The following is a 22666-nucleotide window of genomic DNA, read 5'->3' as shown; positions in this document are numbered from 1 at the left end:
TGAGGGTGGTCCATCGTCATGACGTTTCACCCTGTTCGTACAGCATAAAAAAACTAAGTAAGTGTGTGTGCGTTGCTCTGCAATTACACCGCCGAAACACTAGTGGCTGTAGAGTTTCTATGCTACTGTGTTGGGTTTCTTCCGGTCTCCGGTTCCGCTTATTTACAAATTCTCTGGCGTCTCTGTTTAGTAACAACTTAAAACTTAACAAGTAATAATACAGTTATAAATGATTATAAATCATTAAATAAGTATTTTGATTTTGTTTTTTCAACAATCTGGCAGCAAAAAAGTTATACTTACTAAAAATTCATCTAAATGTATTAATCATTAATAAATCTATTAATTACACCTCATAAAACCATTATAAACTGTGCCTCAGAAATGATTGAATGTTTCAAAAAAATTTAATTATTCTAATCGAACAAACTTTGTACATCAAACATCAAATGTTGCAAGTGAACATAAATCAACATGTAAATGAATCAGATCACACGTGTTATCGATTTTTATTTTTCCGCGAAAGATAAAGCCGAATCATGAGTTTTAAGTTCGCTTTAAAAAAATCAACAGCAAATGCTGTTTGGTTATAAAAAGAAAAAGCAGTTTGGTCTTTGAACCCTGTTTCCTGTGTTTATAACTGATAAGAACATGTTCCTTGATTCTGTTTGTTCATTTTTGGAGGGCTGCTGTGATGCGTTCAGGAGCATCTCGGGATATTCCATGTTTGGGGCAAAAAGTATATGTTTTCTTTTTCCCTGCATGCTCTAGGTGCACCTTCACTGTCCATATCTGCAAGTCACCCACTGGATGAATGAGTGGATGAGTGGATGAGTCAATGAATGTGTGTTATGCACTGTATAGAGGAGAGTCTGCTGAAGTAGGTCTGATGGACTAAGACATTTACAGCTTATACCATTTGCTTACTGGCACATACTTAACCTACTTTTTCTGTCACTGCCCCATTCAGTGTATGATTAATTAACATGTGTCCTTTCATAAACCCAATCCGCCCTCTCAGCAGGATAAAACCTGAGGTGTGGCTGCCCCTGTTTAGCTGCTGGGGCTGAAAACAACGTTCCCAGACTGTGGACCTGGAACCTCAGGGATCAATTTGGTTTAAGTTTTATGGTTTTCAGGTAACATCTCTCCTCAAAACAACACAGTCACGAACACACACATCTGCTCCCCACAATGTGTGTGTGTGTTTGTGTGTTTTTGTGTTTTTGTGTGTGAGTATGTGTGTGTGTGTGTGTGTGTACGTCTCATCATCAGTTGATGTTTAACATTATAAACCCCTATGAGGAGTTCATCAGTTTGAGTTGATTGTCGAGTGCCAGACTTTGTCAGGCCATTGTGCTCTCTGAGAACAGTGAGTGGTAACCAAACAGACTGCAGACGAAGGACGCAGAGGAGACATATTCCCTTATTAGGCCTTGTTATACGCTGATACTGTACTGGTTTACATTTCCCAGATAACAAACCAGAGCGGAGGACAGTGATTCAGACTGATCGCAGCACACACACAACCATGAATAAAGATAGTTTTCACTCGAAGATACTCGGACGTGGCATGGCGATGTTACGGAGGGAGCTGGTTATGAAACTGTGTTGCATATACAGTAAATAACAATGTAAACAAACTCAACTCTGCTTTTTATTCAATGCATTTGTAGCAGATCATAATTCAAGACCAAGCACCAAGCACAGCTCTGTTTTTCTCTTCCCCTGACTTGTCCTCTGTGTCTCCAACATGAATAAAGAGTGTGTGTGTGTGTGTGTGGGTGTGTATGTGTGACACACTCGTCCCCCACCACCACTGGGCTGTGTGTGTGTATGTATGTGTGTGTATGTGTGTAGTAGTGGGAAGTGGAAATTTACAGTCTACCACGTTGGTACCTGAGTTGTCAGTCACAGCGAGGCTGCGTCCAATCTCCACTTTGGATTTAATTGTCTTACAGTCAGGGGGCGGGTCCTGCTGTCAGCTCCACTCCTGGTGACCCGTGTCTGCATAAAGACTTTCAGTACAGTGGAATGGTGACAGCTGAGAGAGAGGGACATTACACACAGCCGCAGCCATGAAGGAAATGTAAGTTTACTCTCATTTGCTTTGCTGGAAAAAGAAACTTGATTTGTTATTACCCTTTAGTTTGGATGCGCTTTTTTTGGTGGTCTGTTTTCATTTTATATTTATTATTTGTTGCATTCGTTTGCTTAAGAATAACCCGTTAGTTGGTGTGTTTAAGATTTCAGTTTGCATGTTGAAAAGGTTGAATGAACAAAGGAAGCACAGCGAGTGTGTTATCAGAGCGATCCGTGTTGGACCGGTTTCAGTCGCGCATCTTTCGTTTTTTTATTTTTTATTATAAGGGAATTTCAGGTGAAGTGCGCGTCTGGGTTTATTGTCAGGGACAGTTTGCGTTCGGTGTTATCTGACGGGCTCGTGACAGCAGGCAACCAGGTGAGAGAGAGAGGAGTGCACGGAAAGAGGGATAAAGAGAGATAGAGAGAGATAGAGAGAGAGAGAGAGAGAGAGGGATTGAAACAGGATGAGAAACCGAGTGGGCAACTACTGATCCAGTTACGTAAGAAGGTTTGGGAATGGAAAGCGGTTCATGTTGACTTGTCATGCATAACAGGAAGAGAAAAAAAAATCCTAGAAAAGGATGGGACACACACACAGACACACAGACACACACACACACACACACAGACACACACACACACACACACACACACACACACACACACACACACACACACACACACTCTCTCTCTCTCTAAGGGGGATGCAGGGCTTGTTGTTCAAGCGTTAATTAAGTGAGGAAACGCACAGTTCCCAGTAGGAATGCTAGAGGTTTCTTCATGTACAAGGCAGCTCCTGAGAGGTGGATGTTAGTATGATCATCATCACTCTTTTATTGTAAAGTCTCAAGTTGCCATCCTGAAATCTGTTCACCGCCTTCCGCTTCTTGCACGTTCCACAGTTTTCCACTGTGTTTTCAGCAAAGGTTGTCATATTTTTCAGCGTAGAAACTTTTCCGTACAAAATGTTCTTTCATCTGAGCTTCAATGAACAAGGCAGTCTGAGTTTGTTCTTCTTCCATTGGCCCACAAGAGTTAAGGGGGAGTATTTGAAGTCGCTCTGCCAACTTCTCTTTTAAAAAAGAGGTATTTTCCTCTTGTATTACTACTACTCTTGTATCTTAGAGCAGATGATTCATTTGAGCTTTCTCATTGTCCCCTCCTTTGTTCCATATGGTGTCCCAGCCTGGGAGCTTAAATCACAGTCACTCCTGACACATAGTTTATCCTGTCCTATTAGGGTTTCTTTTTGGCTCGAGCAGGGGGATACAGGACACCTCAGCCGGTATAAGAAATCCTGTCTTTCTTGGAAAGTTTACAGTGTAAACACTCTGGGAACTTAAAGCTGTTGCGTCTTCCTGTGTGAGGCCAGTGCTTAGGGAATGCAAAGGGGTTATATAACCCCTCCCCCTCTAAATTTGGATTACGGAGGGCTGACCTGTTGCTGATACAGTAGCATAAGAGAAAGCGAAAAGAAAAACGTTGCCCCAGGTTCAGGCGAGGTCTCGGCAGTGTGTCCAAACATTCCCTTCCTCTTCCTCCAGTGACAATGTGCCCCCCCTCTGAGCAGAAAAACTCACCCTGGGAGCGAAGGGTCACACTACTCGCTGTGCCGCATGAATACAAAATAAAACACATGATATATAGATGTTTTTACTTATCTAGAAAGTGATTGGTTGATTGAGGCTGATAAATAAACACACTGGGTATTCTCCTTGTTTGTTTGCCCCGGAAAACTGTGAAATGCAAAAACCGTGTGTGACTGGGCTTGTCTTTTATCACTAGTCTCCATCGCATACGCTTGCATATATTTTTCATTTTCTAACTTGATTTTGCTCCATGTTTCCACCAATCGTTGCTCCAATCTGAATGACCTCAATGCATCAGTCTTTCAGATTAGCAAGATTAGCTGCATAGTGCTGTATATCATGTACGCAAGCTGTAACGCAATCAGGAGACAGCATTATCTCCCTAATGCTCCTCTCTATCTGCGTCTTATCCCTCTCACCTCTGTCACTGTCTCTCTCTCTCTCTCTCTCTCTCTCTCTCCATCAATGTGTCCTTTTTCCCATCCGCCGTCCACAGCATGGCACAAAAAGAGAAGCTCCAATGCTTGAAGGACTTCCATAAGGACACCCTGAAACCTTCGCCGGGGAAGAGCCCGGGCACGCGGCCCGAGGACGAGGCAGAGGGCAAGGTTCCTCAGAGGGAGAAGTGGTCCAGTAAGCTCGACTTTGTCCTGTCTGTGGCCGGAGGCTTTGTCGGATTAGGAAACGTCTGGCGGTTCCCTTACCTTTGCTATAAAAATGGTGGAGGTAAGCAAAAGCTTCACAACAAACGCCAGAGCTAAAAACATGTTGCGATGAAATCACTGCAGCTCTAGGATTACTCAGAGCTGATTCCTGTTGCCCTTCCCCAGGTGCATTTCTCATTCCTTACTTCATCTTCCTGTTTGGGGGCGGCCTGCCTGTCTTCTTCCTGGAGGTCGCACTGGGCCAGTACACTTCTGAAGGAGGCATCACCTGCTGGGGCAAGATCTGCCCCATCTTCACTGGTCAGTCCAAACACATAAACACTGCATAGATTCACACACAGAAATAGAGGCTGTTTATCGCAGTATAAATATCCCCTGACAAGATCATCTAATATTCATTGCTGAGTAAAAGCCTCATTTGCTGGAACAAGAATTCAGCCCTGGTTGTCTTCCTGTTTCAGTCCAGTATTCAACAGTCAAATTTTGTATTGTGCCAAGGCCAACACCCCAGGTAATTAGAACAGTTTTACTTCCTTCGGGTGGTTTATTTTGTGTAAACAACATTTTACAGCAAAATGAAGCAGGAGCTGAACAACGAAAGCACAGAAACATGGACAATCAGGGAGAATGAATGATATTTAACTGCAGCGGTCTGCCTCACGTAGAGGGATTACAAACGTACATGCACACACATGTAAATGAATATAGATAAGTATAAATATATACATTTTAATGCAACATAATTACATTAAATATAAAAAAATACAAAGAGCACATGCTTGAAGGCACCCCATGTCATACAGTCATCTTTGGATGGAAGATCTGGTGTGTGTAATGGTTTTGATGAGGTCTTGGTTACCACGGAAACCGAAAGCAATAAATAAATACATAAATAAGTCAAGTTGCCGAGCAATGGGGACTTATGACGATTATGTGATGGTCTTTGTTGACATGGAGCTGCAGTGTGGATCCACTTGTTTTGTTTTATATTATAAATGTCCTCTGTGGCCGTGTTGTCAGGGTGGGGTTCTCTCACCATAAGTTTACTCTAAGACACCCGAGGGCCCGTCATTCCTCCAAGGTGCAGCCCCTCTTCTTTTGAGCAACAGCTGTCGCACTGAGCAGCCTCAGCAGCTGCCGTGATGCCTTTACTCATGTTCACATGGGCAACGTTACATGAAAAGGGAGGAAACTGCGCGGTACCGGATCTCCAGCAGCTGCAGATGGGCTCAGCTATTCAAGAAATGCTGAGGCTGCTGCCTGTCCATCTGGCGTCTGACACGGGAGTGAAAGTCCACAAGTGGCCACAAAACGGGCGACTCACAAGTCTCCTATTGTTCCTCCCACCTCCTTGTGTTTTTATCACACTGTGAATTCATGACTTTACCCAGCACACACACAAACACACTGTGGACTACACACACACACACGCGCATGCAAGTCCTAGAAATTAGTTGTCTATCTGTTTGCATTCGGTATGTGGGAATGAGGAGGTGGGGGCAATAGAGATGATGAGTTTATAAATACTCTGAAGCAGTGGAAGAGTACCGGGGATTTCTGCATCCAGATTCATGGCAAAGTCATCTAAAAATAGCCTAACACTAAGAACTTAACAACAGTTGGTAATGTAGTCGGGTAAGTTCATTATGAGTTAGTTGTTAAGAGTTTGCTCAGCAGCCTTATCCCCCATGAGAAGTCAAATTGTTTGAGTTTAAAGAGTAATTTAATAATGTGCTGCATCATAGAGTGCTCTGTATTACACAATGCAACCACACCCATCAGTGATGGCATACTGCACTGACACGCCCAGGAGTATAATTCTTCATCATTGCAGCAAGATGAGAAGTTTCATTTCTACAACAATGCATCACATTACATCTTAAATATGAATTATGTGTGTTTGGAGTCTTGTGCCACTGGTAGGGACAGTAGGTAGACCAGAGAAAATGTTGTAGGCCTTTCCCCTAGAGACATTTTCTGACATGAACTCCAGACAATGTCTGGGGAGTGGCTCCTGGGCAGATCATGTGAGGCAGGACTTAATCTATAAATTCTGCTTCGGAGATCATGTGTTTTTGTTTCCAGCACATTGACCCTTATCACCAAAAGATTTTTTTCAGTCTTGCGTCTGTTGCATTCTAGAAACATCCTCAATGTGCTCAACTTGCCGTGAATTGGAAATGGACTTAATCCTGAGTTTTTGTGAGGGGGCTGGCAGGAAAAACTCCAGAGCCTCTGACTCTGTGATTTACATTCTCACTTACACCCTCTTAGGATAATTTCTGGAGAATAAACTTCAGCGCATGTATGAAAGCAGCTTATGTCATCCCACAAACAAAAGCTCATTTGTAAAATGTCTTTTTACCAGAGCAGAAATCAAAATGCTCAGCCGAGTTGGTTGATATAGAGCTGATGTGGAAATCCAACCTCTGTTTCTCCCCAGGTATTGGATACGCCTCTGTTGTCATCGTATCTCTCCTGAACGTCTACTACATTGTGATCTTGGCCTGGGGTCTCTACTACCTGTTTCACTGCTTTCAGCCGGAGCTCCCCTGGGCAAAATGCAAGCAGCCCTGGAACACAGAGTTCTGTGTGGAGGACACGGTCCGCAAGAACAAGACCCTTTGGTTGGCAGCCAACATTACCAACTTTACATCCCCCGTCACTGAGTTCTGGGAGTGAGTATTGACGGACGGCACGCCTAACGCAGACATGCACACATGAGAACATGCAAGCAACACACTGCCACCTTATCTCGCTTGCTTACTTTAGAATGTTAAATGTCTGCCAGTTAATTATAGACTTTATTTGTACTGCACCTTTCATGTGTTACATGCAAATCAGAGTTTGTCAAACTAAACTGAAATACTAATGTTTTTCATGGCCTTTTTTTACCCATTTGAATTTGATGGTAATTCATCACAACAATTAGCACTAAGTTAGAAGTGTTCATGGTGCGTCAAGGCTTCGGCTTCAAAGTTTTTCAGATAATCCTCTTCACATTTAAGTGTCCTCAGACTCTGGACAAGTAGCAGAACACTGATGAAAGGCCAAGTTATGTGCCTGTTTCATTTCAACGAATCCTATTCCTTATCCTCTTAATCATTCTCTTGTGTTCATGGTTTGGAGTTACTACATGACTTCTGTCTTTGAGAGTGTTTAAAAATGTGCAAGATAACTTTTTTACGTTTCAAATCCCACAAACTACCATTAACTGGTGCCTCTGTGTCGTCTGTAGACGCAATGTCCTGAGCATCTCCAATGGGATCGAGGACATTGGACCCATAAAGTGGGACCTGGCCCTGTGTCTCCTGGCAGTTTGGGTTATCTGCTTCTTCTGCATCTGGAAAGGAGTCAAGTCCACTGGGAAAGTGAGTGATGTAGTGTATACTTTACTTATTGTGTTGCCTGGAAGCTGTTTGGCCTTTTACTTTTCTACCCCAACGAGTCGGTGACAAAACCCTGTTGCTCAGAGAACAGCCACAGTTTTAGAAACAAGCTTGATTTAGTTGATGTAGAGACACAAGTCTCAGCGCTGCCCTGGAGGTTGTTTCTTGGCCAGACTTTGTGTCGCTCCTCAGCCCTAAGTGTGTTTCTGTTAGCTGGACAGAAACCGCTGCTGTGTCTCAGTTTGTGTTCTTCTGTACTCATTATTGCTATTGAGCACAAGTGCTTTCACACTGATACATATTATAATATAAAGGACAATGCAAATTCTCAGTTGTTACATTTAAAATGGCCAAAAAGGTGAATGCGAAATAATTGACTTTAGAGGTTTTCTGGCTGATTGGATCACAACCCACCCTCAATGCATCTTCAGTGAATTTACACTTGTAGTTTCATGTGGTCAAACTCCTTCTCATTGTAATTTGATCACCAGAAATGCATTGTTCTATTTGGAAAAAATATGAGTAAGAGTCGAGGAAAAAAACTTAGGGAAGTCGTGTTTATTTGGAGGTAGAGCTTATTCCATTGTATCTCAAGGTTGATGAGTCCTAAGTCTATAACTGTTCTCCTGCATTTTTAGTAACAATTCCTGTGTCCTGTCTAGGTGGTGTACATAACAGCGACTTTCCCATTCGTGATGTTAATTGTGCTGTTGATCCGTGGTGTGACTCTGCCTGGGGCAAGTGAAGGAATCAAATTTTACCTTTACCCCAACTTGACCCGACTCCAAGATCCAGAGGTAAATTTTAAAACCAATTTTTTTTATTAACATTTCTGTCCTCAGGTGTTAAAGGGAAAGTTCAACATCTTGGAAAAGATGTTTACTTAGTGAGTTGCTGGTAAACTAGATCAAACTTTCAAGCAAAGTTTGAAGCTATAACCTGCAGCCAGTTAGATTATCTTAACATAAAGACAGAAAGCAACTAACAACATCCACCATCTTCATGAGGGTGATACCAGTCGTCTCAAAACCAAGTCCTCTTCCTCTGTCTCCTCAGGTGTGGATTGATGCAGGAACCCAGATTTTCTTCTCCTACGCCATTTGCCTGGGAGCCATGACGTCACTGGGGAGCTACAACAAATACAAGTACAACTGCTACAGGTGAGCTGCGTTTCCGCTGGGATGAGTGAGACTGTAGTAGTGACAGCAACTCGTGTCAGAGACGGTTGCGTGAAAAGAAAATGGGAACTTCGGTTCCACCTGTGTTCATTAACAACCTCCTCGACATATGTGTGACATAGGGACTGTTTGCTGCTGGGAGGCCTCAACAGCGGAACCAGTTTTGTGTCTGGCTTCGCAATATTTTCCGTCCTGGGCTTCATGGCACAAGAACAAGGGGTGGACATTGCCGATGTGGCAGAGTCAGGTACGAGGGTCGAAGGTGACAGTAGCAGTAACGGTGGGTGCTGCTGCTGCTGCGGAAAAGAGAAAGACAGACAATTGGAAACCTTATAATAAGCAAAATTTTTAAAATGATGGAAAAAATATAGATATTTAAGTCTCGGAAATCATGATGCTGAAATGTAGAGGTATCGGCAACTGCACACTCCTTGAAAAAAAAAAAAAAAGCCTTCAAAGAAACAAACATCGAATTGCTCATGTGCTGCGTGTTTAAGCCACAGAACGAACTGTGGTTCTGCTCCATCATCATTATTTACAGGCGGTCAATTGCACCCGGTGTCCTCACGTGCCACATCCAACCTGCTTATGTCATGTAGTTTACTTTACGTCTTTTTGACCAGGGGACATTGCTGAGACGATTGGGCACCCTCCTGTATGTACTCTACTGTGTGTGCACTGTTCTGTTAACAAGCTGTGGATCTCCTGAGCGAGGTGGATGCCACCGGTTCTGCTTCTGCTTCTCATGTGGACTTTGAAGGAGATGCGTCTTATTTCAGCATGCCTGCTCTTTTCTTTTAAAATCAAACTTTTGCTATCTGTAAGACTGCAACTTGAATATAATGATGTGAAACCAGTGACAATGACGGTGTTTCTGTGATGGACATAGTCGTACATGTATGTAGACTCTGTGAGCGACATAAACACATAGATTGTACATACGTATTCCTTTATATATGAAATCACAGAAACTATTTATTTGAATTGTATTGCTAAACTCCTCAATTGAGGCATTAGTCTATGTGATTGTTGACTTTGTGTCTCTTGCTTTAATATAACCTGTTAAACCAGTTCATGGTTTTGCTAAAATCTTCAACTGCATTATTTAGATTAGATTATTTCAGAATCCCCTTGATTGCACAGAGTTAGCACCAGTACAACACAATACAGTTTAACATCTTACAGACAGTAGCAATTGCATATATAAATATATATAAAGATTATCTAATGTAAAGAATGGATGATACACCAGCGCAGGAAAAAAATGATGTAGCTGTGACATGTGCAGAACAATACGTAAAATGTAATGCATCAAAAGAGCCTAATAAATAGTGTTCTGCTTATTTTATGGATAATACTTTCGGCAGGTATCCAGTATGTCGTGAGTAAAAGAGTAGACAATGTAGTTGTTTATATCTGCCCTGCAGCTACGTACACGCAAGACGACTGTAGAGTGGGAAAACCCTGTAACCAAAAAATCAACACTCAATCCAGTTAAATTTATCTTACCTCAACTGATGGCCAAATTAGATCGCATTTCCTCTAGCTCAGCTCAGCCTTTACATTATTTTTTCAGATCCCCTTACCGTATGTCGTCCAAGCTGAAATCAGATAGAAATGTTAATTCTGTCCTCTGCCCCCTTCTCCCCATCCCCACTCTGTTCTGCTTCCAGGTCCCGGCTTGGCCTTCATCGCCTACCCCAAAGCTGTGTCAATGATGCCGATGCCAACCCTCTGGGCCGTCCTCTTCTTTATCATGCTGCTGCTGCTGGGCCTTGACAGCCAGGTCGGTATGTTCACAATCAATCTGCTGTCAGCTTTATGCAGGGTAGCTATTTGGTATAGGTTAGATGGCTCCTGCCAAACCCTCAATGTGTAAAACACATTTAGTGTCCCTCTGATCCATATCTAATGTCTTGAAGAGATCAGATATCTGACAGCCAAGTAATGCAGCCACAAAGACTTTTTACGGCCATGCTCTGTGTAAGGTCTAAGGCCCCTTCTCGTGCTCTGTAAAGCCACGAATTAAGTTTTTAGAAGCTGTTTGTCAAACATTTAGTCAGAAGGAGTCATCATTATAGCTCGCAAGCCATTATCTGGCTATGATAGGAGGCAGAGCTTTGATTGAGACGAGATAATCTAAGTAGACAAAACCCAAGTGTGCACCAGAGTGATTATTTGGCTGTATCACATTTCCTGCATCCATGTGTAATTCTAGTCTTGTGCTAACTCAGTCCTGCAAATGGCCGGCTACTCATCTCAGCCAAATGCAAGATCAGGCCAATGCTCTAAATTTGAGCCTATGTAAATAGTCAAGCAAGTGCAGCTATTTAGAAATGTTGCCAGTGACGGCATGCGAGCGTGCATGCATGTGTGTGTGTGTGTGTGTGCGTGTGCGTGTGTGGGTGCTTTGCTCAACCATAAATTTCATGCAGATTTGTAGCCCTGAATGCTACATATTGTTAACATGGCTCACACACACACATGCCACTGTTATGTAAGGGGTTTTTGTTTGGTCCTCATGCAACAAAGAGGGCCTGCCCTCGGAGCATAAAGCCACTGCACATTGATAAATGGGAGCAAATTCATAATGTTATGACATTATGTAGCTTATGAGGAGGCACAGCAGAGACACAGACAGTGATTCAATGTTTTGTTTCTGTTGTATCTTGGTATATAAATAACATAAACCAGTGTTACAGATATAAGTCTTATTTACAAGATCTCATTTTTAGAGCTCTGAATAAAAAGACACACTGGTTGTTTAGTTATTCTTTTGTCCTCTGAGAAGTAACCAGTTGCTTTTGCCTCCACAGTTTGTCGAAGTGGAAGGACAGATCACCTCTATTGTGGATCTGTATCCATCAGTCCTCAGGAAGGGTTACCGACGGGAGATCTTTATAGCTGTGATGTGTTTCATGAGCTATCTCCTGGGACTCGCCATGGTAACCAAAGTAAGTTCACCAGCGGGCTCCTCGCTGAGCTTCCTCTGCTGCTCGACCGTGTTTAGAAAAGGAAAAGAGACCCTGTGCATTCGGCTCTACAGCAGAGATAACAGACTTTCCACTTGCTCGCCGGCCGCTGCGCGTTTGCGACCAAATATGGCTCCCTGCGGCGTTCACCACTCGCGTCCTGTGTGTCTGAATGGAGCGAGCTGGAATGCCGTTTTCCGTTTAGCAGTTAACCGTGTTTCAATGACGTCGCAGCACCTGTTGAACTCTGCCTCTATTGGTCAAGTGCCAGCATCCTTGTACACTGCTTTCAACACCCCCCGCCTGCCCCCTCTGCTTCAATGTCCCCATCTATCTCTGTGATTCTCTTTCTCTCCATACACACCAGAAGGATAATTTATGCTCTTTTCTGTCTTTTCCTCTTCCAGGGTGGCATGTATGTGTTTCAACTCTTTGATTACTATGCAGCCAGTGGTGTGTGCCTTTTGTGGGTTGCATTCTTTGAATGCATTGCTGTAGCCTGGGTTTATGGTAAGTGGAAACAACTCTATGTGATAGATTTCTGTCGTGCGTAATCAAAGGTGTCCATTGGGGTTCAGCACTAAATAAGTTTAACTGCCTGCAGGGGTGTGACGAGTGGGGTGGTAGTCCTGGGGTGTGATTGGATAGCCGTGGTTCTCTCCCCTCACATTACACATTACATTCTCTCACATCATCATGAAGGAAGAACATCGAGTCTAATAAGAAAAATCCTTATTTAAACTAAATCAAGCCTTCCAGTAATAAACTACTGAGATCAACATCTTTCAATAACAATAAATCATCATCTGACATCATTCAGCAACCACAGTATTTATAGTGTACACACTGAAAGGCCCTATTATTCCAAAATGTTTTCCACCAACTGCCTGTGTTAATGACACTGTGGTTAAATCATGCACAACAGTAGCCCCTCTCACTTTTTGGTTGGGTGTGTTTTACACTATTAGTTCCCAACTTGAGGGTTGGGATCCCTCGAGGGAGCATAAGATAAGATCTAAGGAAGTGAAAGATTTCTTACTGTGAGAGTACTACATGCACATTTTCTGCCAAAATGAGAGTAGCTTTTGGATATTTTTACATATCAAATTCATGTATTTTGGTTACTCTCTCTGTTCTTCTCACGTGTTTGAAGTGTAGGCATATTTGTCTTTATCCCCAGGCCCTTGTCAATCAAATCTGCTTGATTTGCTTTTTAAACAAATTTAGTGCATTTACACAAAATTAAAGGCTAAACAAAATAGAGGATTTTCTCCTTTAAAGACAGTAAAGCGCATACCTCTGCCAAGGCCCTACAGTCTCCATGAATTCATTACACTACATTTCATTTAGCTGACGCTTTTATCCAAAGCGACTTACAATAAGTGCATCCAACCATGAGGGTACAAACCCAGAACAATTAAGCCTCACTAAATTACACACACGTACAAATCGGTTCCAATTTGGCTGATTTCTTTTATCAAGATCAAAAAATGATTCCCTGGTAAATCAGGTAAAATATCAGAAAACATTGGGTTCAAGAAAATGATAAAAATTCCTGGATCCACCCCTTTGTCCGGATCAATAGCAAAATTTAACGGGTCGTGCCCTGGCCCATTCTTCCTTTTAAGTTTAAAGAAAATCGGTTGAGTATTTTTCTTTGCTGAAAAACAGACCAACAACAATGAAAACATTGTCTCATTGGTATTGATAACAACATATTGTTAACATGTACAAACAGGCTTTATCAGGGACATCAGCCACGTGTAAAACACAGCACACTCCCCAGTCAACAAAGCAATAAAACACATTATTATCGCAATCAACACAGGAAGCATCAATATTGACCTAGTATCCTAGTTTTAACTGATAGAGCTCAGACAGTTTATCTTATATTGGGACATGGCCCAGTTGAAATATATGCTGCAATTTATGGCGGACAATAGAGATAAAGTGTTCATAAATGTTCTAATTTCCATAGGTAGTTATAAAGGTTGTTCTGTAACAGCAAACAATAACACGAGTACAGTACAGTGATGATAACCTATCTTACAATATTCATTATACTGACACACTTTGATTCTGTGAGGTCTCATGTTTTTGTGTCTTTGTGTCTGACAGGAGTCGATAATTTCTACGACGCAGTTGAGGATATGATTGGCTACAGACCAAACCCATGGATGAAATGGAGCTGGACCGTAATCACTCCTGTCCTGTGCATGGTGAGAGATCAGAGTCGGCCTATTGTGTCGGAGGGATCAGAGATACTGTTGTTGATGACAAGTGACAAATGTCGACGGTACCTTCAAGGTCACAGGGAGCTGTGCAACTGAAGAACTAAAAGCAGTGTGTGTTTGATTCCTATAGGGCTGCTTTATCTTCTCCCTGGTGAAGTACAAGCCCCTGAAGTATAACAAGGTGTACGAGTACCCTGACTGGGCCATCGGTGTGGGCTGGTGCTTGGCCCTGTCTTCCATGATCTGCATCCCATTGGTGATGGTCATCAAGATCTTGCAGTCTGAGGGACCCCTGATCGAGGTTAGCCGACACAACCCTTTTTGGGGAAATATGCTCTTTATATTTGCTCTGTTGTCTAGAATTAGATGAGATGATCAATGACTTAGCGAAAACTACAATGTTTCCAGGGGAACCAAAAAAGTGCTGAACCTGGCTGTAGTGCTTTGAAGTTATTGAGGTCTGCTACTCGTCAGTGGTGATGGAACCTCACAAAGCACTTAAGTACAGGCAGGTTCATCACTTCTTTGGGTCCCTCGGAAACATTTCCGTTGACAATTTCGCAATTTGCAGTGCTATTCTATATTTAGATGCGTTGTATGTGTTTTCTTAATTTGCAGTGCGTTGAGCTCTCTCGGCCACCGTAGAATTCCCCCTTAATGACTTTAACCAGCACTATAATGAATGTAACCGCAGCACTCCCAAAAGCAATGGGAGGCTGCTTTAGTGTCAGACGTTAATTTGGGATAACATTACTCAACATCTGGTGTGCACAGAAATATCATTGAATGAAGGGGACAGAGCTCAGTGAAAGGAAACAGTTGGTAGGGAGTCAGGTCAACCTGTCTTCTATGCAAACAGATAAGAACATATTTTTGAGCTGAAACATTTGGTGATTCATAGACTTGCAAACACAGACGGGACTGTACAAAGTAGCAGGTTGAATATTTCTATTACACCAATTTATAATTATTTGACAGCAAAATATTTCAGTCTTGCTTGGTCAATGTTGTCAGTCTGCATGCTAATAAGTCGCTATGCTAACACCATGGGTCACCTGTCATAAGGTTGCCAGGCAGCCAGGCAAACTTTTACTCCCCGTGCCTCTTTTTATGCTAAGCTAATCTGCTGCTAGCTGTAGCTTCCCATTTAGCATACTAACGAGTGTGGTATCGATTTTCTCATGTTACTTGGCAATGCATGCTACTTTAGCATCTAGCAACCAGGCTAGCTGGTTACTCCTGCTTCCCGTTTCTATGCTAAGCTATGCTAAGCTATGCTAATCTGCAGGTGGCTACAGATAGGAAAGTGGTATCAATCGACGTCTTGGCGAAAGAAAGAGGAACATATTCTCTTATTGAAATATTATTTCAATAAAATGCTAACATGACGTTAGTTATGAATCGTTGACACAGAATTGATATAAGTTCAATTACGATGTTGGACATTTAAAACGGCTTTGAGCTCTGAACCGCCCCTTGTATAACACTGGTTACTGATGACTGTCCAACCTCTGATCTCCTTCCCTCAGAGGATAAAAGCAGTGGCAGCCCCGGCGAAGTCCGGTGTGAGCTCTCGCCCAAAAGAGTACAACGTGAAGGGCAGCGAGCTGACACAGCCCCTGGACCCAAACGGGAACAATGGCTTGATCAAGCCCACCCACACCATTGTAGAAACAATGATGTGAGCGCTCTCTGTGAGAGGAATACGATTGTTGTGCTTTCTGCTATATCATATTTGCTAACTTTGATCATGGTAGGTTTACATTGTCCATATATTCACTTTAGAGAAACTCCGGATTGATTTCTATGAAGAGTTATTATTGTTTTTATTTTTATTTTTTACTATATCAATATTGTTGATGTTACACTTGTTGTCGCTGTAGTTGGCACTGATCTCAGTTTAGGCAGTATTTTGAGGTAGAACATATTCAGTATTTACTACCTTTCTGTTGATTTCTGGAGAGATGAGGAATTTTATTTTATTTTTGTATAAGAAGAAATTATGGAATTCTCACTTCTCATAAATTAACTAACCTAAACAAGTTATTAACCATGTAAATGTAAGAAAATGTTTTAACACTCTGACTTGATCGTGGCAGCCCTCGCTGCCCAAGCTAACTTCTAATCTATTACTGTTGTTGTGTATCCCACAGTGAAAATGAATGTACCTCTGCTTGCGGCAGAAGCAAACCAGCCACAGCTCTTAGTTTATATCCATAACATGTTCAGTGGAAACATGCGTGGCATAGATTGAATTTTGCTTGACATCCTTCAAGTTCAACAAGGCCTTTGCCAAATACTGTGAGAAATGCATTCATAAGAAAATACATCCTCAAAAACTACCAAGACAAAAATAAGGAAAAATCAGATAAGGAAGAAAAAAGGAGAAATGGAAAGTGGCATTTTTAGAGTATTTGTACACTGCCTGTGTGACTATTATAGTCAGTCCCAGTGCATTTATTGAAACCTCTCTTTGCACTTTATATGTCGTTTCACCTTTAATGTAGTATTTGTTGTTTTTGTTGCAAGGTATTGCAGATACCTTTGCAGCACATTACAGGAGGATATATTTTTAGCTTCTAACTTTTTGATATTGTAAACTTTGATATACAGTATCTAGTTGTCCCAATGATAAGACAATGACAAAATAGAGTAGAAATCTAAAGTCAAATTTTCTGACTCATCATTAGTAGTAGGGCCTGTGAGAACATCACTTAAATTAATAACATTTATTTTCTAAACAGACTGACTCTCCATCGTGCTCATTTCAATATCAGAACTACCACTGGATTAGTGTCTAACGTTCACTGTAGACGTTTGTTTGTAGAAGTTGAATTGTTTGTAATTCACATATGCCTTTTTGTAACAATTTTATACTGTACATCATATTACACCATCAAGGATCCTACTTAAAACTCAGCAATCTCACTTTTCAATATTGATTACATTGTGAGCCAAGATTCAATTTTTCAGCGTCCACTATTCTATGAAGCAATGACATTCTCTGCTCCTTCAAAATGCATCAAATTGAAAGTAAATGTAATGTTTATCACTGAATCTGCCTAAACAGTTATATGTAAAGTCCGAATGAGTTGTTATCCTGAAGCATGTGCAAGACTCATCACAGTACTGTGCTGCTTTGTCCATGAAAATCTTGTGCTTGGAAATTCATGTGTACCAAAGTAATTTTGTCTCACAGTTGTCCCCTTTGAGATGCATATTGCATCATTCTATAGAGATTACAAATAAACGTCTTTTTTTCTTTGGATCCATTTGTCTGAATGATTCTTTCTTTTTCTCTCAATATGTCTGAAGCATTTTCTCATAAATGCACCTGCGAAGTGAATAAATGGCTGTTTTTTCTGTTCTTTCCTGTGTTTGTAAAATGGAGATCTCACACGTGTATGTACAGATAATTAAAGAGACTGAATTTCCGTGCAGTATCATCTTATCGGTCTTCACAGACATCCGGCTCAATGTCACTCCTGCAGGGCATATCACTGCAGCGCTTAAATTCAATACACATGCGTGCACAGCCACAGAGGCTGCAGTTGTTTAGTAAGTTGTTGCATACTTTGTTCACTGCCATGAATCATTTTAATGAGTCTTGGACTGCAAACTGTTCATTAGATCTGTTTTGAACTGCTCCCACTTACAACTTTCATCAATCTATTTTCAAGGAAGTACTACTTGTGCGAATCGCAGCACGTTTTGATTCCACCCCTGAAATAGCGCTCTTTATTTATAATATTTATTTCCTTTGAAGGCCACCCATGCCACCCCCACTCCCCGCCATTCCCCTGTGACAGCTCGTTGACACTTGTCCTACATTTTCAGGGTGTCCGTCCCACCATTAGTCTTACACCCCCCTAGCAGGTGGGAACTGCATTGACAGCTCACTCACAAAGGGGAGACTGGCTTATTTGGGCATGGCTGTGGTGTCCCACTGTCCATCCTAAGGGCTTGAAAAGCCGAACCCCCAAAGACTTAAATTTATGCATTTAAAGAACAAATCAGACGCTAATGTGATCATCCTTGGGAGAAAGAGTCTAAATAATATTTCATCACAATCCTTCCAGTATTTGAGATATATTAGTCTGGACAGTTCAGTGGAGCAGTCAAATTAAAATCAGATAACTTGGCATTACACCTTCTGTTAAGTGTTGACACATTTCCTGGTTCAGTGTGAATCATCGCTGTGGTTAAATTAAATTAAACAACACACTGTTGAGACAGCTGAGAAAAACTATCTATGGTTTCATAATTTTATTTCCATAAAAAGAAATACATTTCTTAGTTTATAATAAATTAAATAACAAAAATAAAATAATATCCAATTAATCTTTCAAGTTCTTTCGAACAGATTCCTGACATATTCAGGGAGGATGTGGTAATCAACCCAAAGAAATGTGCAGCCACATTCAGTATCACAGCTTAAATGAAGACACTACACCGTATGTGCATGTACGATCAATAAAAATAAAGCACTGCATACCATGATACATTATACAGTAAAAATAAAAAGGTACAATACATTAAATTAATATAAAATTTCAAGAATCGACCTCAGTACATGACATTTAATAAAAGACATGATTCAGAAATAAGATTTGAAAAAGGATGAACCAGTCTCTGAGAATGCTCTTAATAAAACCGCAATGATCTCACATGTTCACATCAGGCAAGACGTATTAAATTAGTATTAATTTCCAGAGAGGCAGCTTGATCGACACACCAGATTTGTTACACATATGCTTTATAAAAAAACAATTTCATGATTAAAGAAAAAGGGGGAAGCACTCGCACAGAAATCCAGTTGGTGCAGAGATTAATCCAGTGTTTGTTTTTTTTTATGTTTTACGAGGAAGAGCTACTTATGCATGCTTAACATGCTTATAGATACTGGTATGGCACAAACAAATCCCACTGATGGAAAAACCTTGTCAGATGTAGAGTGAAATCATTCGTCACTGAAAATGTAAAAGGCATTTCATCCTTTGTTCCGGTAAAGGATGTGATTCATTTAAGGAAAAATCTGTGATAGACCACGAATCCTAAAAAAAAATATTCTGGTGCCACAAACAGAAACTCAAACTCACAGTGAAAGTGAAACGTGAAACGTGAAACGTGAAAAAGTGAAAGTGAATTTTTGGATGAAAACGTGGGCTGTGAATGAAAATGCAGCGTTTAAAAAAAAAACTTGCAGAACGTGCAAAACAATCTTTGTAAACTTTGTGTGTGGATTAAAAAAGAAAGTAACCAAAAAATTATAATTAATACAAATAACTATTTGTCAAGGGACATTTCACTTCAAAACAGGAAGGTTAGAGTGTCTTTAAAAGCATTTGTGGTATTTAGATATAAGGGGTGTAAATTATAGTTCATGATACTTGGAAAGTAGCTGGGAGCTTTCTGTCTATTTGGAGGCACTGTCCATTCTGGGGGGGGGGGGGGGGGGGGCAGTGTGGAGGAGAGACTGGAAACAGGGGCAGTGAGCCAAGACATGGCTGAAATAACTCAGTCCACCCCCACCCCCCGTCTATGTGTGGGTGGGCATGTGTGTGTTCTATGCATATAGAGCAATGCATGAGTCTTTTGTGTTCAACATAAAGAAAAAAAAAATCCACTTTGCACAACTGGATTCTTGTTCTTTGAATCAGAACATGAAACCCATTACAGGAAAGGAAGGTAAATGTATGCAGTGGTTACGTACGTGCAGCGTTTGACTCTCTCCAGACCGGAGAGGTGTGTGTGTGTGTGTGTGTGTGTGTGTATGCGTGCGTGTGTGTGTGATGACATCCTGGCTCCGTCAGAAGCCATGAGACCCCTGTTATATAACTCTACATGTGGCTTTGCCTCTGGTGTTGTGGGGGAGGAGGGGCGGTGGGGAGATTCAGAGCCTCCACGGAACGGTGCATAAAACCGGGAACAGTGAACAACATGCACTTGTAGCTTTGTGAGTGACAAATGCTTTCAGGGGGTGGAGAGTGGAGGTTTGTGTTTGTGCATGTGAGCGGATGCTCTGCGTGCGGAACATGAGTGTGAAGGTCTCTCTGAGAGGTACAATGTGACAAACTAAACTGTGCGTGACGCGTTTGGTGTGTGTCCCAGGACTGGTGTCTTTTCTTTGCGATCACAGGGCGATGCTGCTGGTCATGTGTTCGGGAAAGCAGAACAGTGAGTTTGAGGGTTCGTCACAGTCGTCAGGCAGCCCGGTGTCTGCTGCTGCCAGTGGATTCCTGCTAATGACCAAGTCCAGACTGTCTCCAGCCTCCATAATTAGGGGCACAGTCAGACAACAGTCCAAGTCCCTGGTTCTCACACGGTTCACCTGGAAGATCAGAGCCAATGAAAACTCAACGTTCAACGTGCTCTTACATTCACATGAGAGCAGTTTGACATTTTGAGACGGGAGAGGGCTCGTTGAGCTTCGGGAAAACAAATAAAATCTGCCAGAACCACTTAAGCCAATTATCCTTTATCTCATCTGTTGAATCCAAAACCTGAGGTGAGAAAAAGAAAAGACTCTGGTTGTGTTCCAGATTATTTCTTGTCCATCTGCTGTTTGCTTGGAAATATCACAATAATCTCATAAGAAGTCCTTATGCTAAAATGGACATTTTTATCTAGCCGTCACCTCAGCTTCCACTTTTTACGCTAAACAAAGCTAACCAGCTGGTGCCTTTTATTCAGCACATATTTAGCATTCATGTGATTGGCTAATTAGTGAGATTTAGAAGTGCACAGAACCTATAGCAATTGTTGTGTTTGCAGTCTTTATGCCAAACCAAGATAACCAGCTGGTCCCTTTAATTTAGCACTTGAAGACATGATTAGCTAATTATTGAGTGCTACAAGTGCACATTGTGTCATTTCCAATCTTTAAGCTACCCTAACGACATCCAGCTTCATACTGAACAAACACTATTTGATCTTCTCATCTGAGTCTTAGCAGGAACGCAAAGAGACCATTTTCCCAATATGTCAAACTATTGATTTAAGGATCAGGTCTATGGGCAAAAAACGTAGACTGTATATAAAGATGGACGACACATGTGCACTTCCTCCTTCTATCCAGAAATGAAGCCAAAACATCAATGATGCAAATGCTGGAATCCTGCACATTTGGAGCCAGAGTGTGCACTGTAGCGATTGGTGGATGGAGCCAATGGTAGCGAGGTCGATACACATGCTCGACCAATCGTGTCAGTCTCAGCTGTTTATGTTTATATGGCATCAAATAACTAATTAAGACCAAACTTACCCCCAGTAATTTAACAAATACATTAGTGTGATCAGAACCATTTAAAATGAAAGAAACCATCTTTGAGAACTTTTTGTTTTAAAGGTTCGTAGAGAGGACCCACTCCCGATGTAAAGATACAGTATTTATATATAAAGGGCCCATTCAAGGGTATAGAAAACATCACAAGGATTATTTTATATTAAATTTCTGCCAATAGATCCCTCTCACCTAAATCTTACACACTGAACCTTCAACGAGAACTTTGATCAATGTCCCAGCCACTAACATGGAGGAAACATGGATTATGAGCTACACTGCAGCCAGCCACCAGATGGCGATGGAGATGCTTTAGTTTCACTTCTGGGGTACTTTCATGTTGTCCATCCTTATCTACGGTCTATGGCGAGAACAGTACCTGAAGAATGCGGTCGAAAGGCTTTACACCCGCCTGATCAGCTGGGCCATCAGGACGGATCATGTTGACGAAAACCCCTTTCTCCAGGAGCCCGTCAGACACACTGAAACCAAAGTCATGGCTCTCCAGGTCTTTCCTTACGGTCACCTGCAAACACACGGGACCTTAGAGTTACACAGAGATTACATTGCACAGCACATATTCATAAATATCTATCTCTATCTGCAAGAGTCAAAGATAATGGACACTCTTCAATCGAAGTAAGAATGCAAATCAATGCTGACTCCTCAAAACTTCACATCTGTGCATCGCACCTTGTGCATGTCACAGGGTGAGAAGCAGTGATGACAGCAAACAGTGCTCAGGTAATGCTGTAATAATGGGTGTTGTGTGCTTTTGTCATACACACGGTGCAGGTCCTGACTGGCCAGGTATCCACTGGGTCCAGTTATAATGAACTGAAAGCAGGAGTGAGTCAAGTGGAGGAGGCACGCAGGTCTAAACTTTATAATGGGCAGGTTCCCTCAGGACGCTGTTGTTTGTACCTTGTTCATCAAGCTGTGAGAGCAGTTGGGTGATCAGTCAATAATGATATAGATGTTTTGATCACGCCTCGGATCACATCTTGCAGATTACATTACGAGTATATTGTTTATAGAGTATGAGGTTTCAATAGAATGCATAAGGTGGCTGCATGCAAGTACAAGGGAATAAGAAAAGAGGGCAACAGCCAATGTTTTAGGGTTTCCGGTGTAGACAGTGGATATTCAGGCCGAGACACTATTTATAGTCTGATCCTTCTATCACATGAATCCAACATCTCTCCACACAAAACAGGGGTATTCATGTAGGGGTTTTAGGTTCAGAGGACATTTTTGCGAACATCTGCTTAC

General features: G+C 41.7%; 2 protein-coding genes across 5 annotated transcripts in view; one reads left to right on the top strand and one right to left on the bottom strand.

Moving 5' to 3' along the window:
* Positions 1–1874: 1874 nt before the first annotated feature.
* Positions 1875–17380, top strand: slc6a6b (solute carrier family 6 member 6b). The gene is made up of 14 exons (XM_034590276.1): positions 1875–2089; positions 4171–4400; positions 4505–4639; positions 6783–7017; positions 7578–7710; positions 8391–8525; positions 8785–8888; positions 9029–9153; positions 10580–10692; positions 11723–11860; positions 12286–12388; positions 13997–14097; positions 14243–14413; positions 15642–17380. The coding sequence occupies exons 1-14, from the start codon at positions 2079–2081 to the stop codon at positions 15795–15797; spliced, it is 1890 nt and encodes a 629-aa protein (XP_034446167.1). The 5' UTR covers positions 1875–2078; the 3' UTR covers positions 15798–17380.
* A 969-nt stretch (positions 17381–18349) lies between these two features.
* Positions 18350–22666, bottom strand: part of LOC117764871 (glutamate receptor-interacting protein 2-like) — a 33134-nt gene continuing 28817 nt past the window's right edge. For all 4 annotated transcript variants that reach the window (XM_034590977.1, XM_034590978.1, XM_034590979.1 and 1 more), the window contains exons 23-24: positions 21774–21920; positions 18350–20443 (exon numbers count right to left, since the gene is read on the bottom strand). In XM_034590977.1, coding sequence (XP_034446868.1) covers positions 20246–20443; positions 21774–21920 — 345 coding nt within the window. In that variant the 3' untranslated portion in view covers positions 18350–20245. The remainder of the gene's footprint in view (positions 20444–21773; positions 21921–22666) is intronic.

The sequence above is a fragment of the Hippoglossus hippoglossus genome, chromosome 7, assembly GCF_009819705.1.
Source record: "Hippoglossus hippoglossus isolate fHipHip1 chromosome 7, fHipHip1.pri, whole genome shotgun sequence".
NCBI lineage: Eukaryota > Metazoa > Chordata > Actinopteri > Pleuronectiformes > Pleuronectidae > Hippoglossus > Hippoglossus hippoglossus.
The sequence above is the reverse complement of the archived record's forward strand: the minus strand, read 5'-3'. Positions and strand labels throughout refer to the sequence as shown.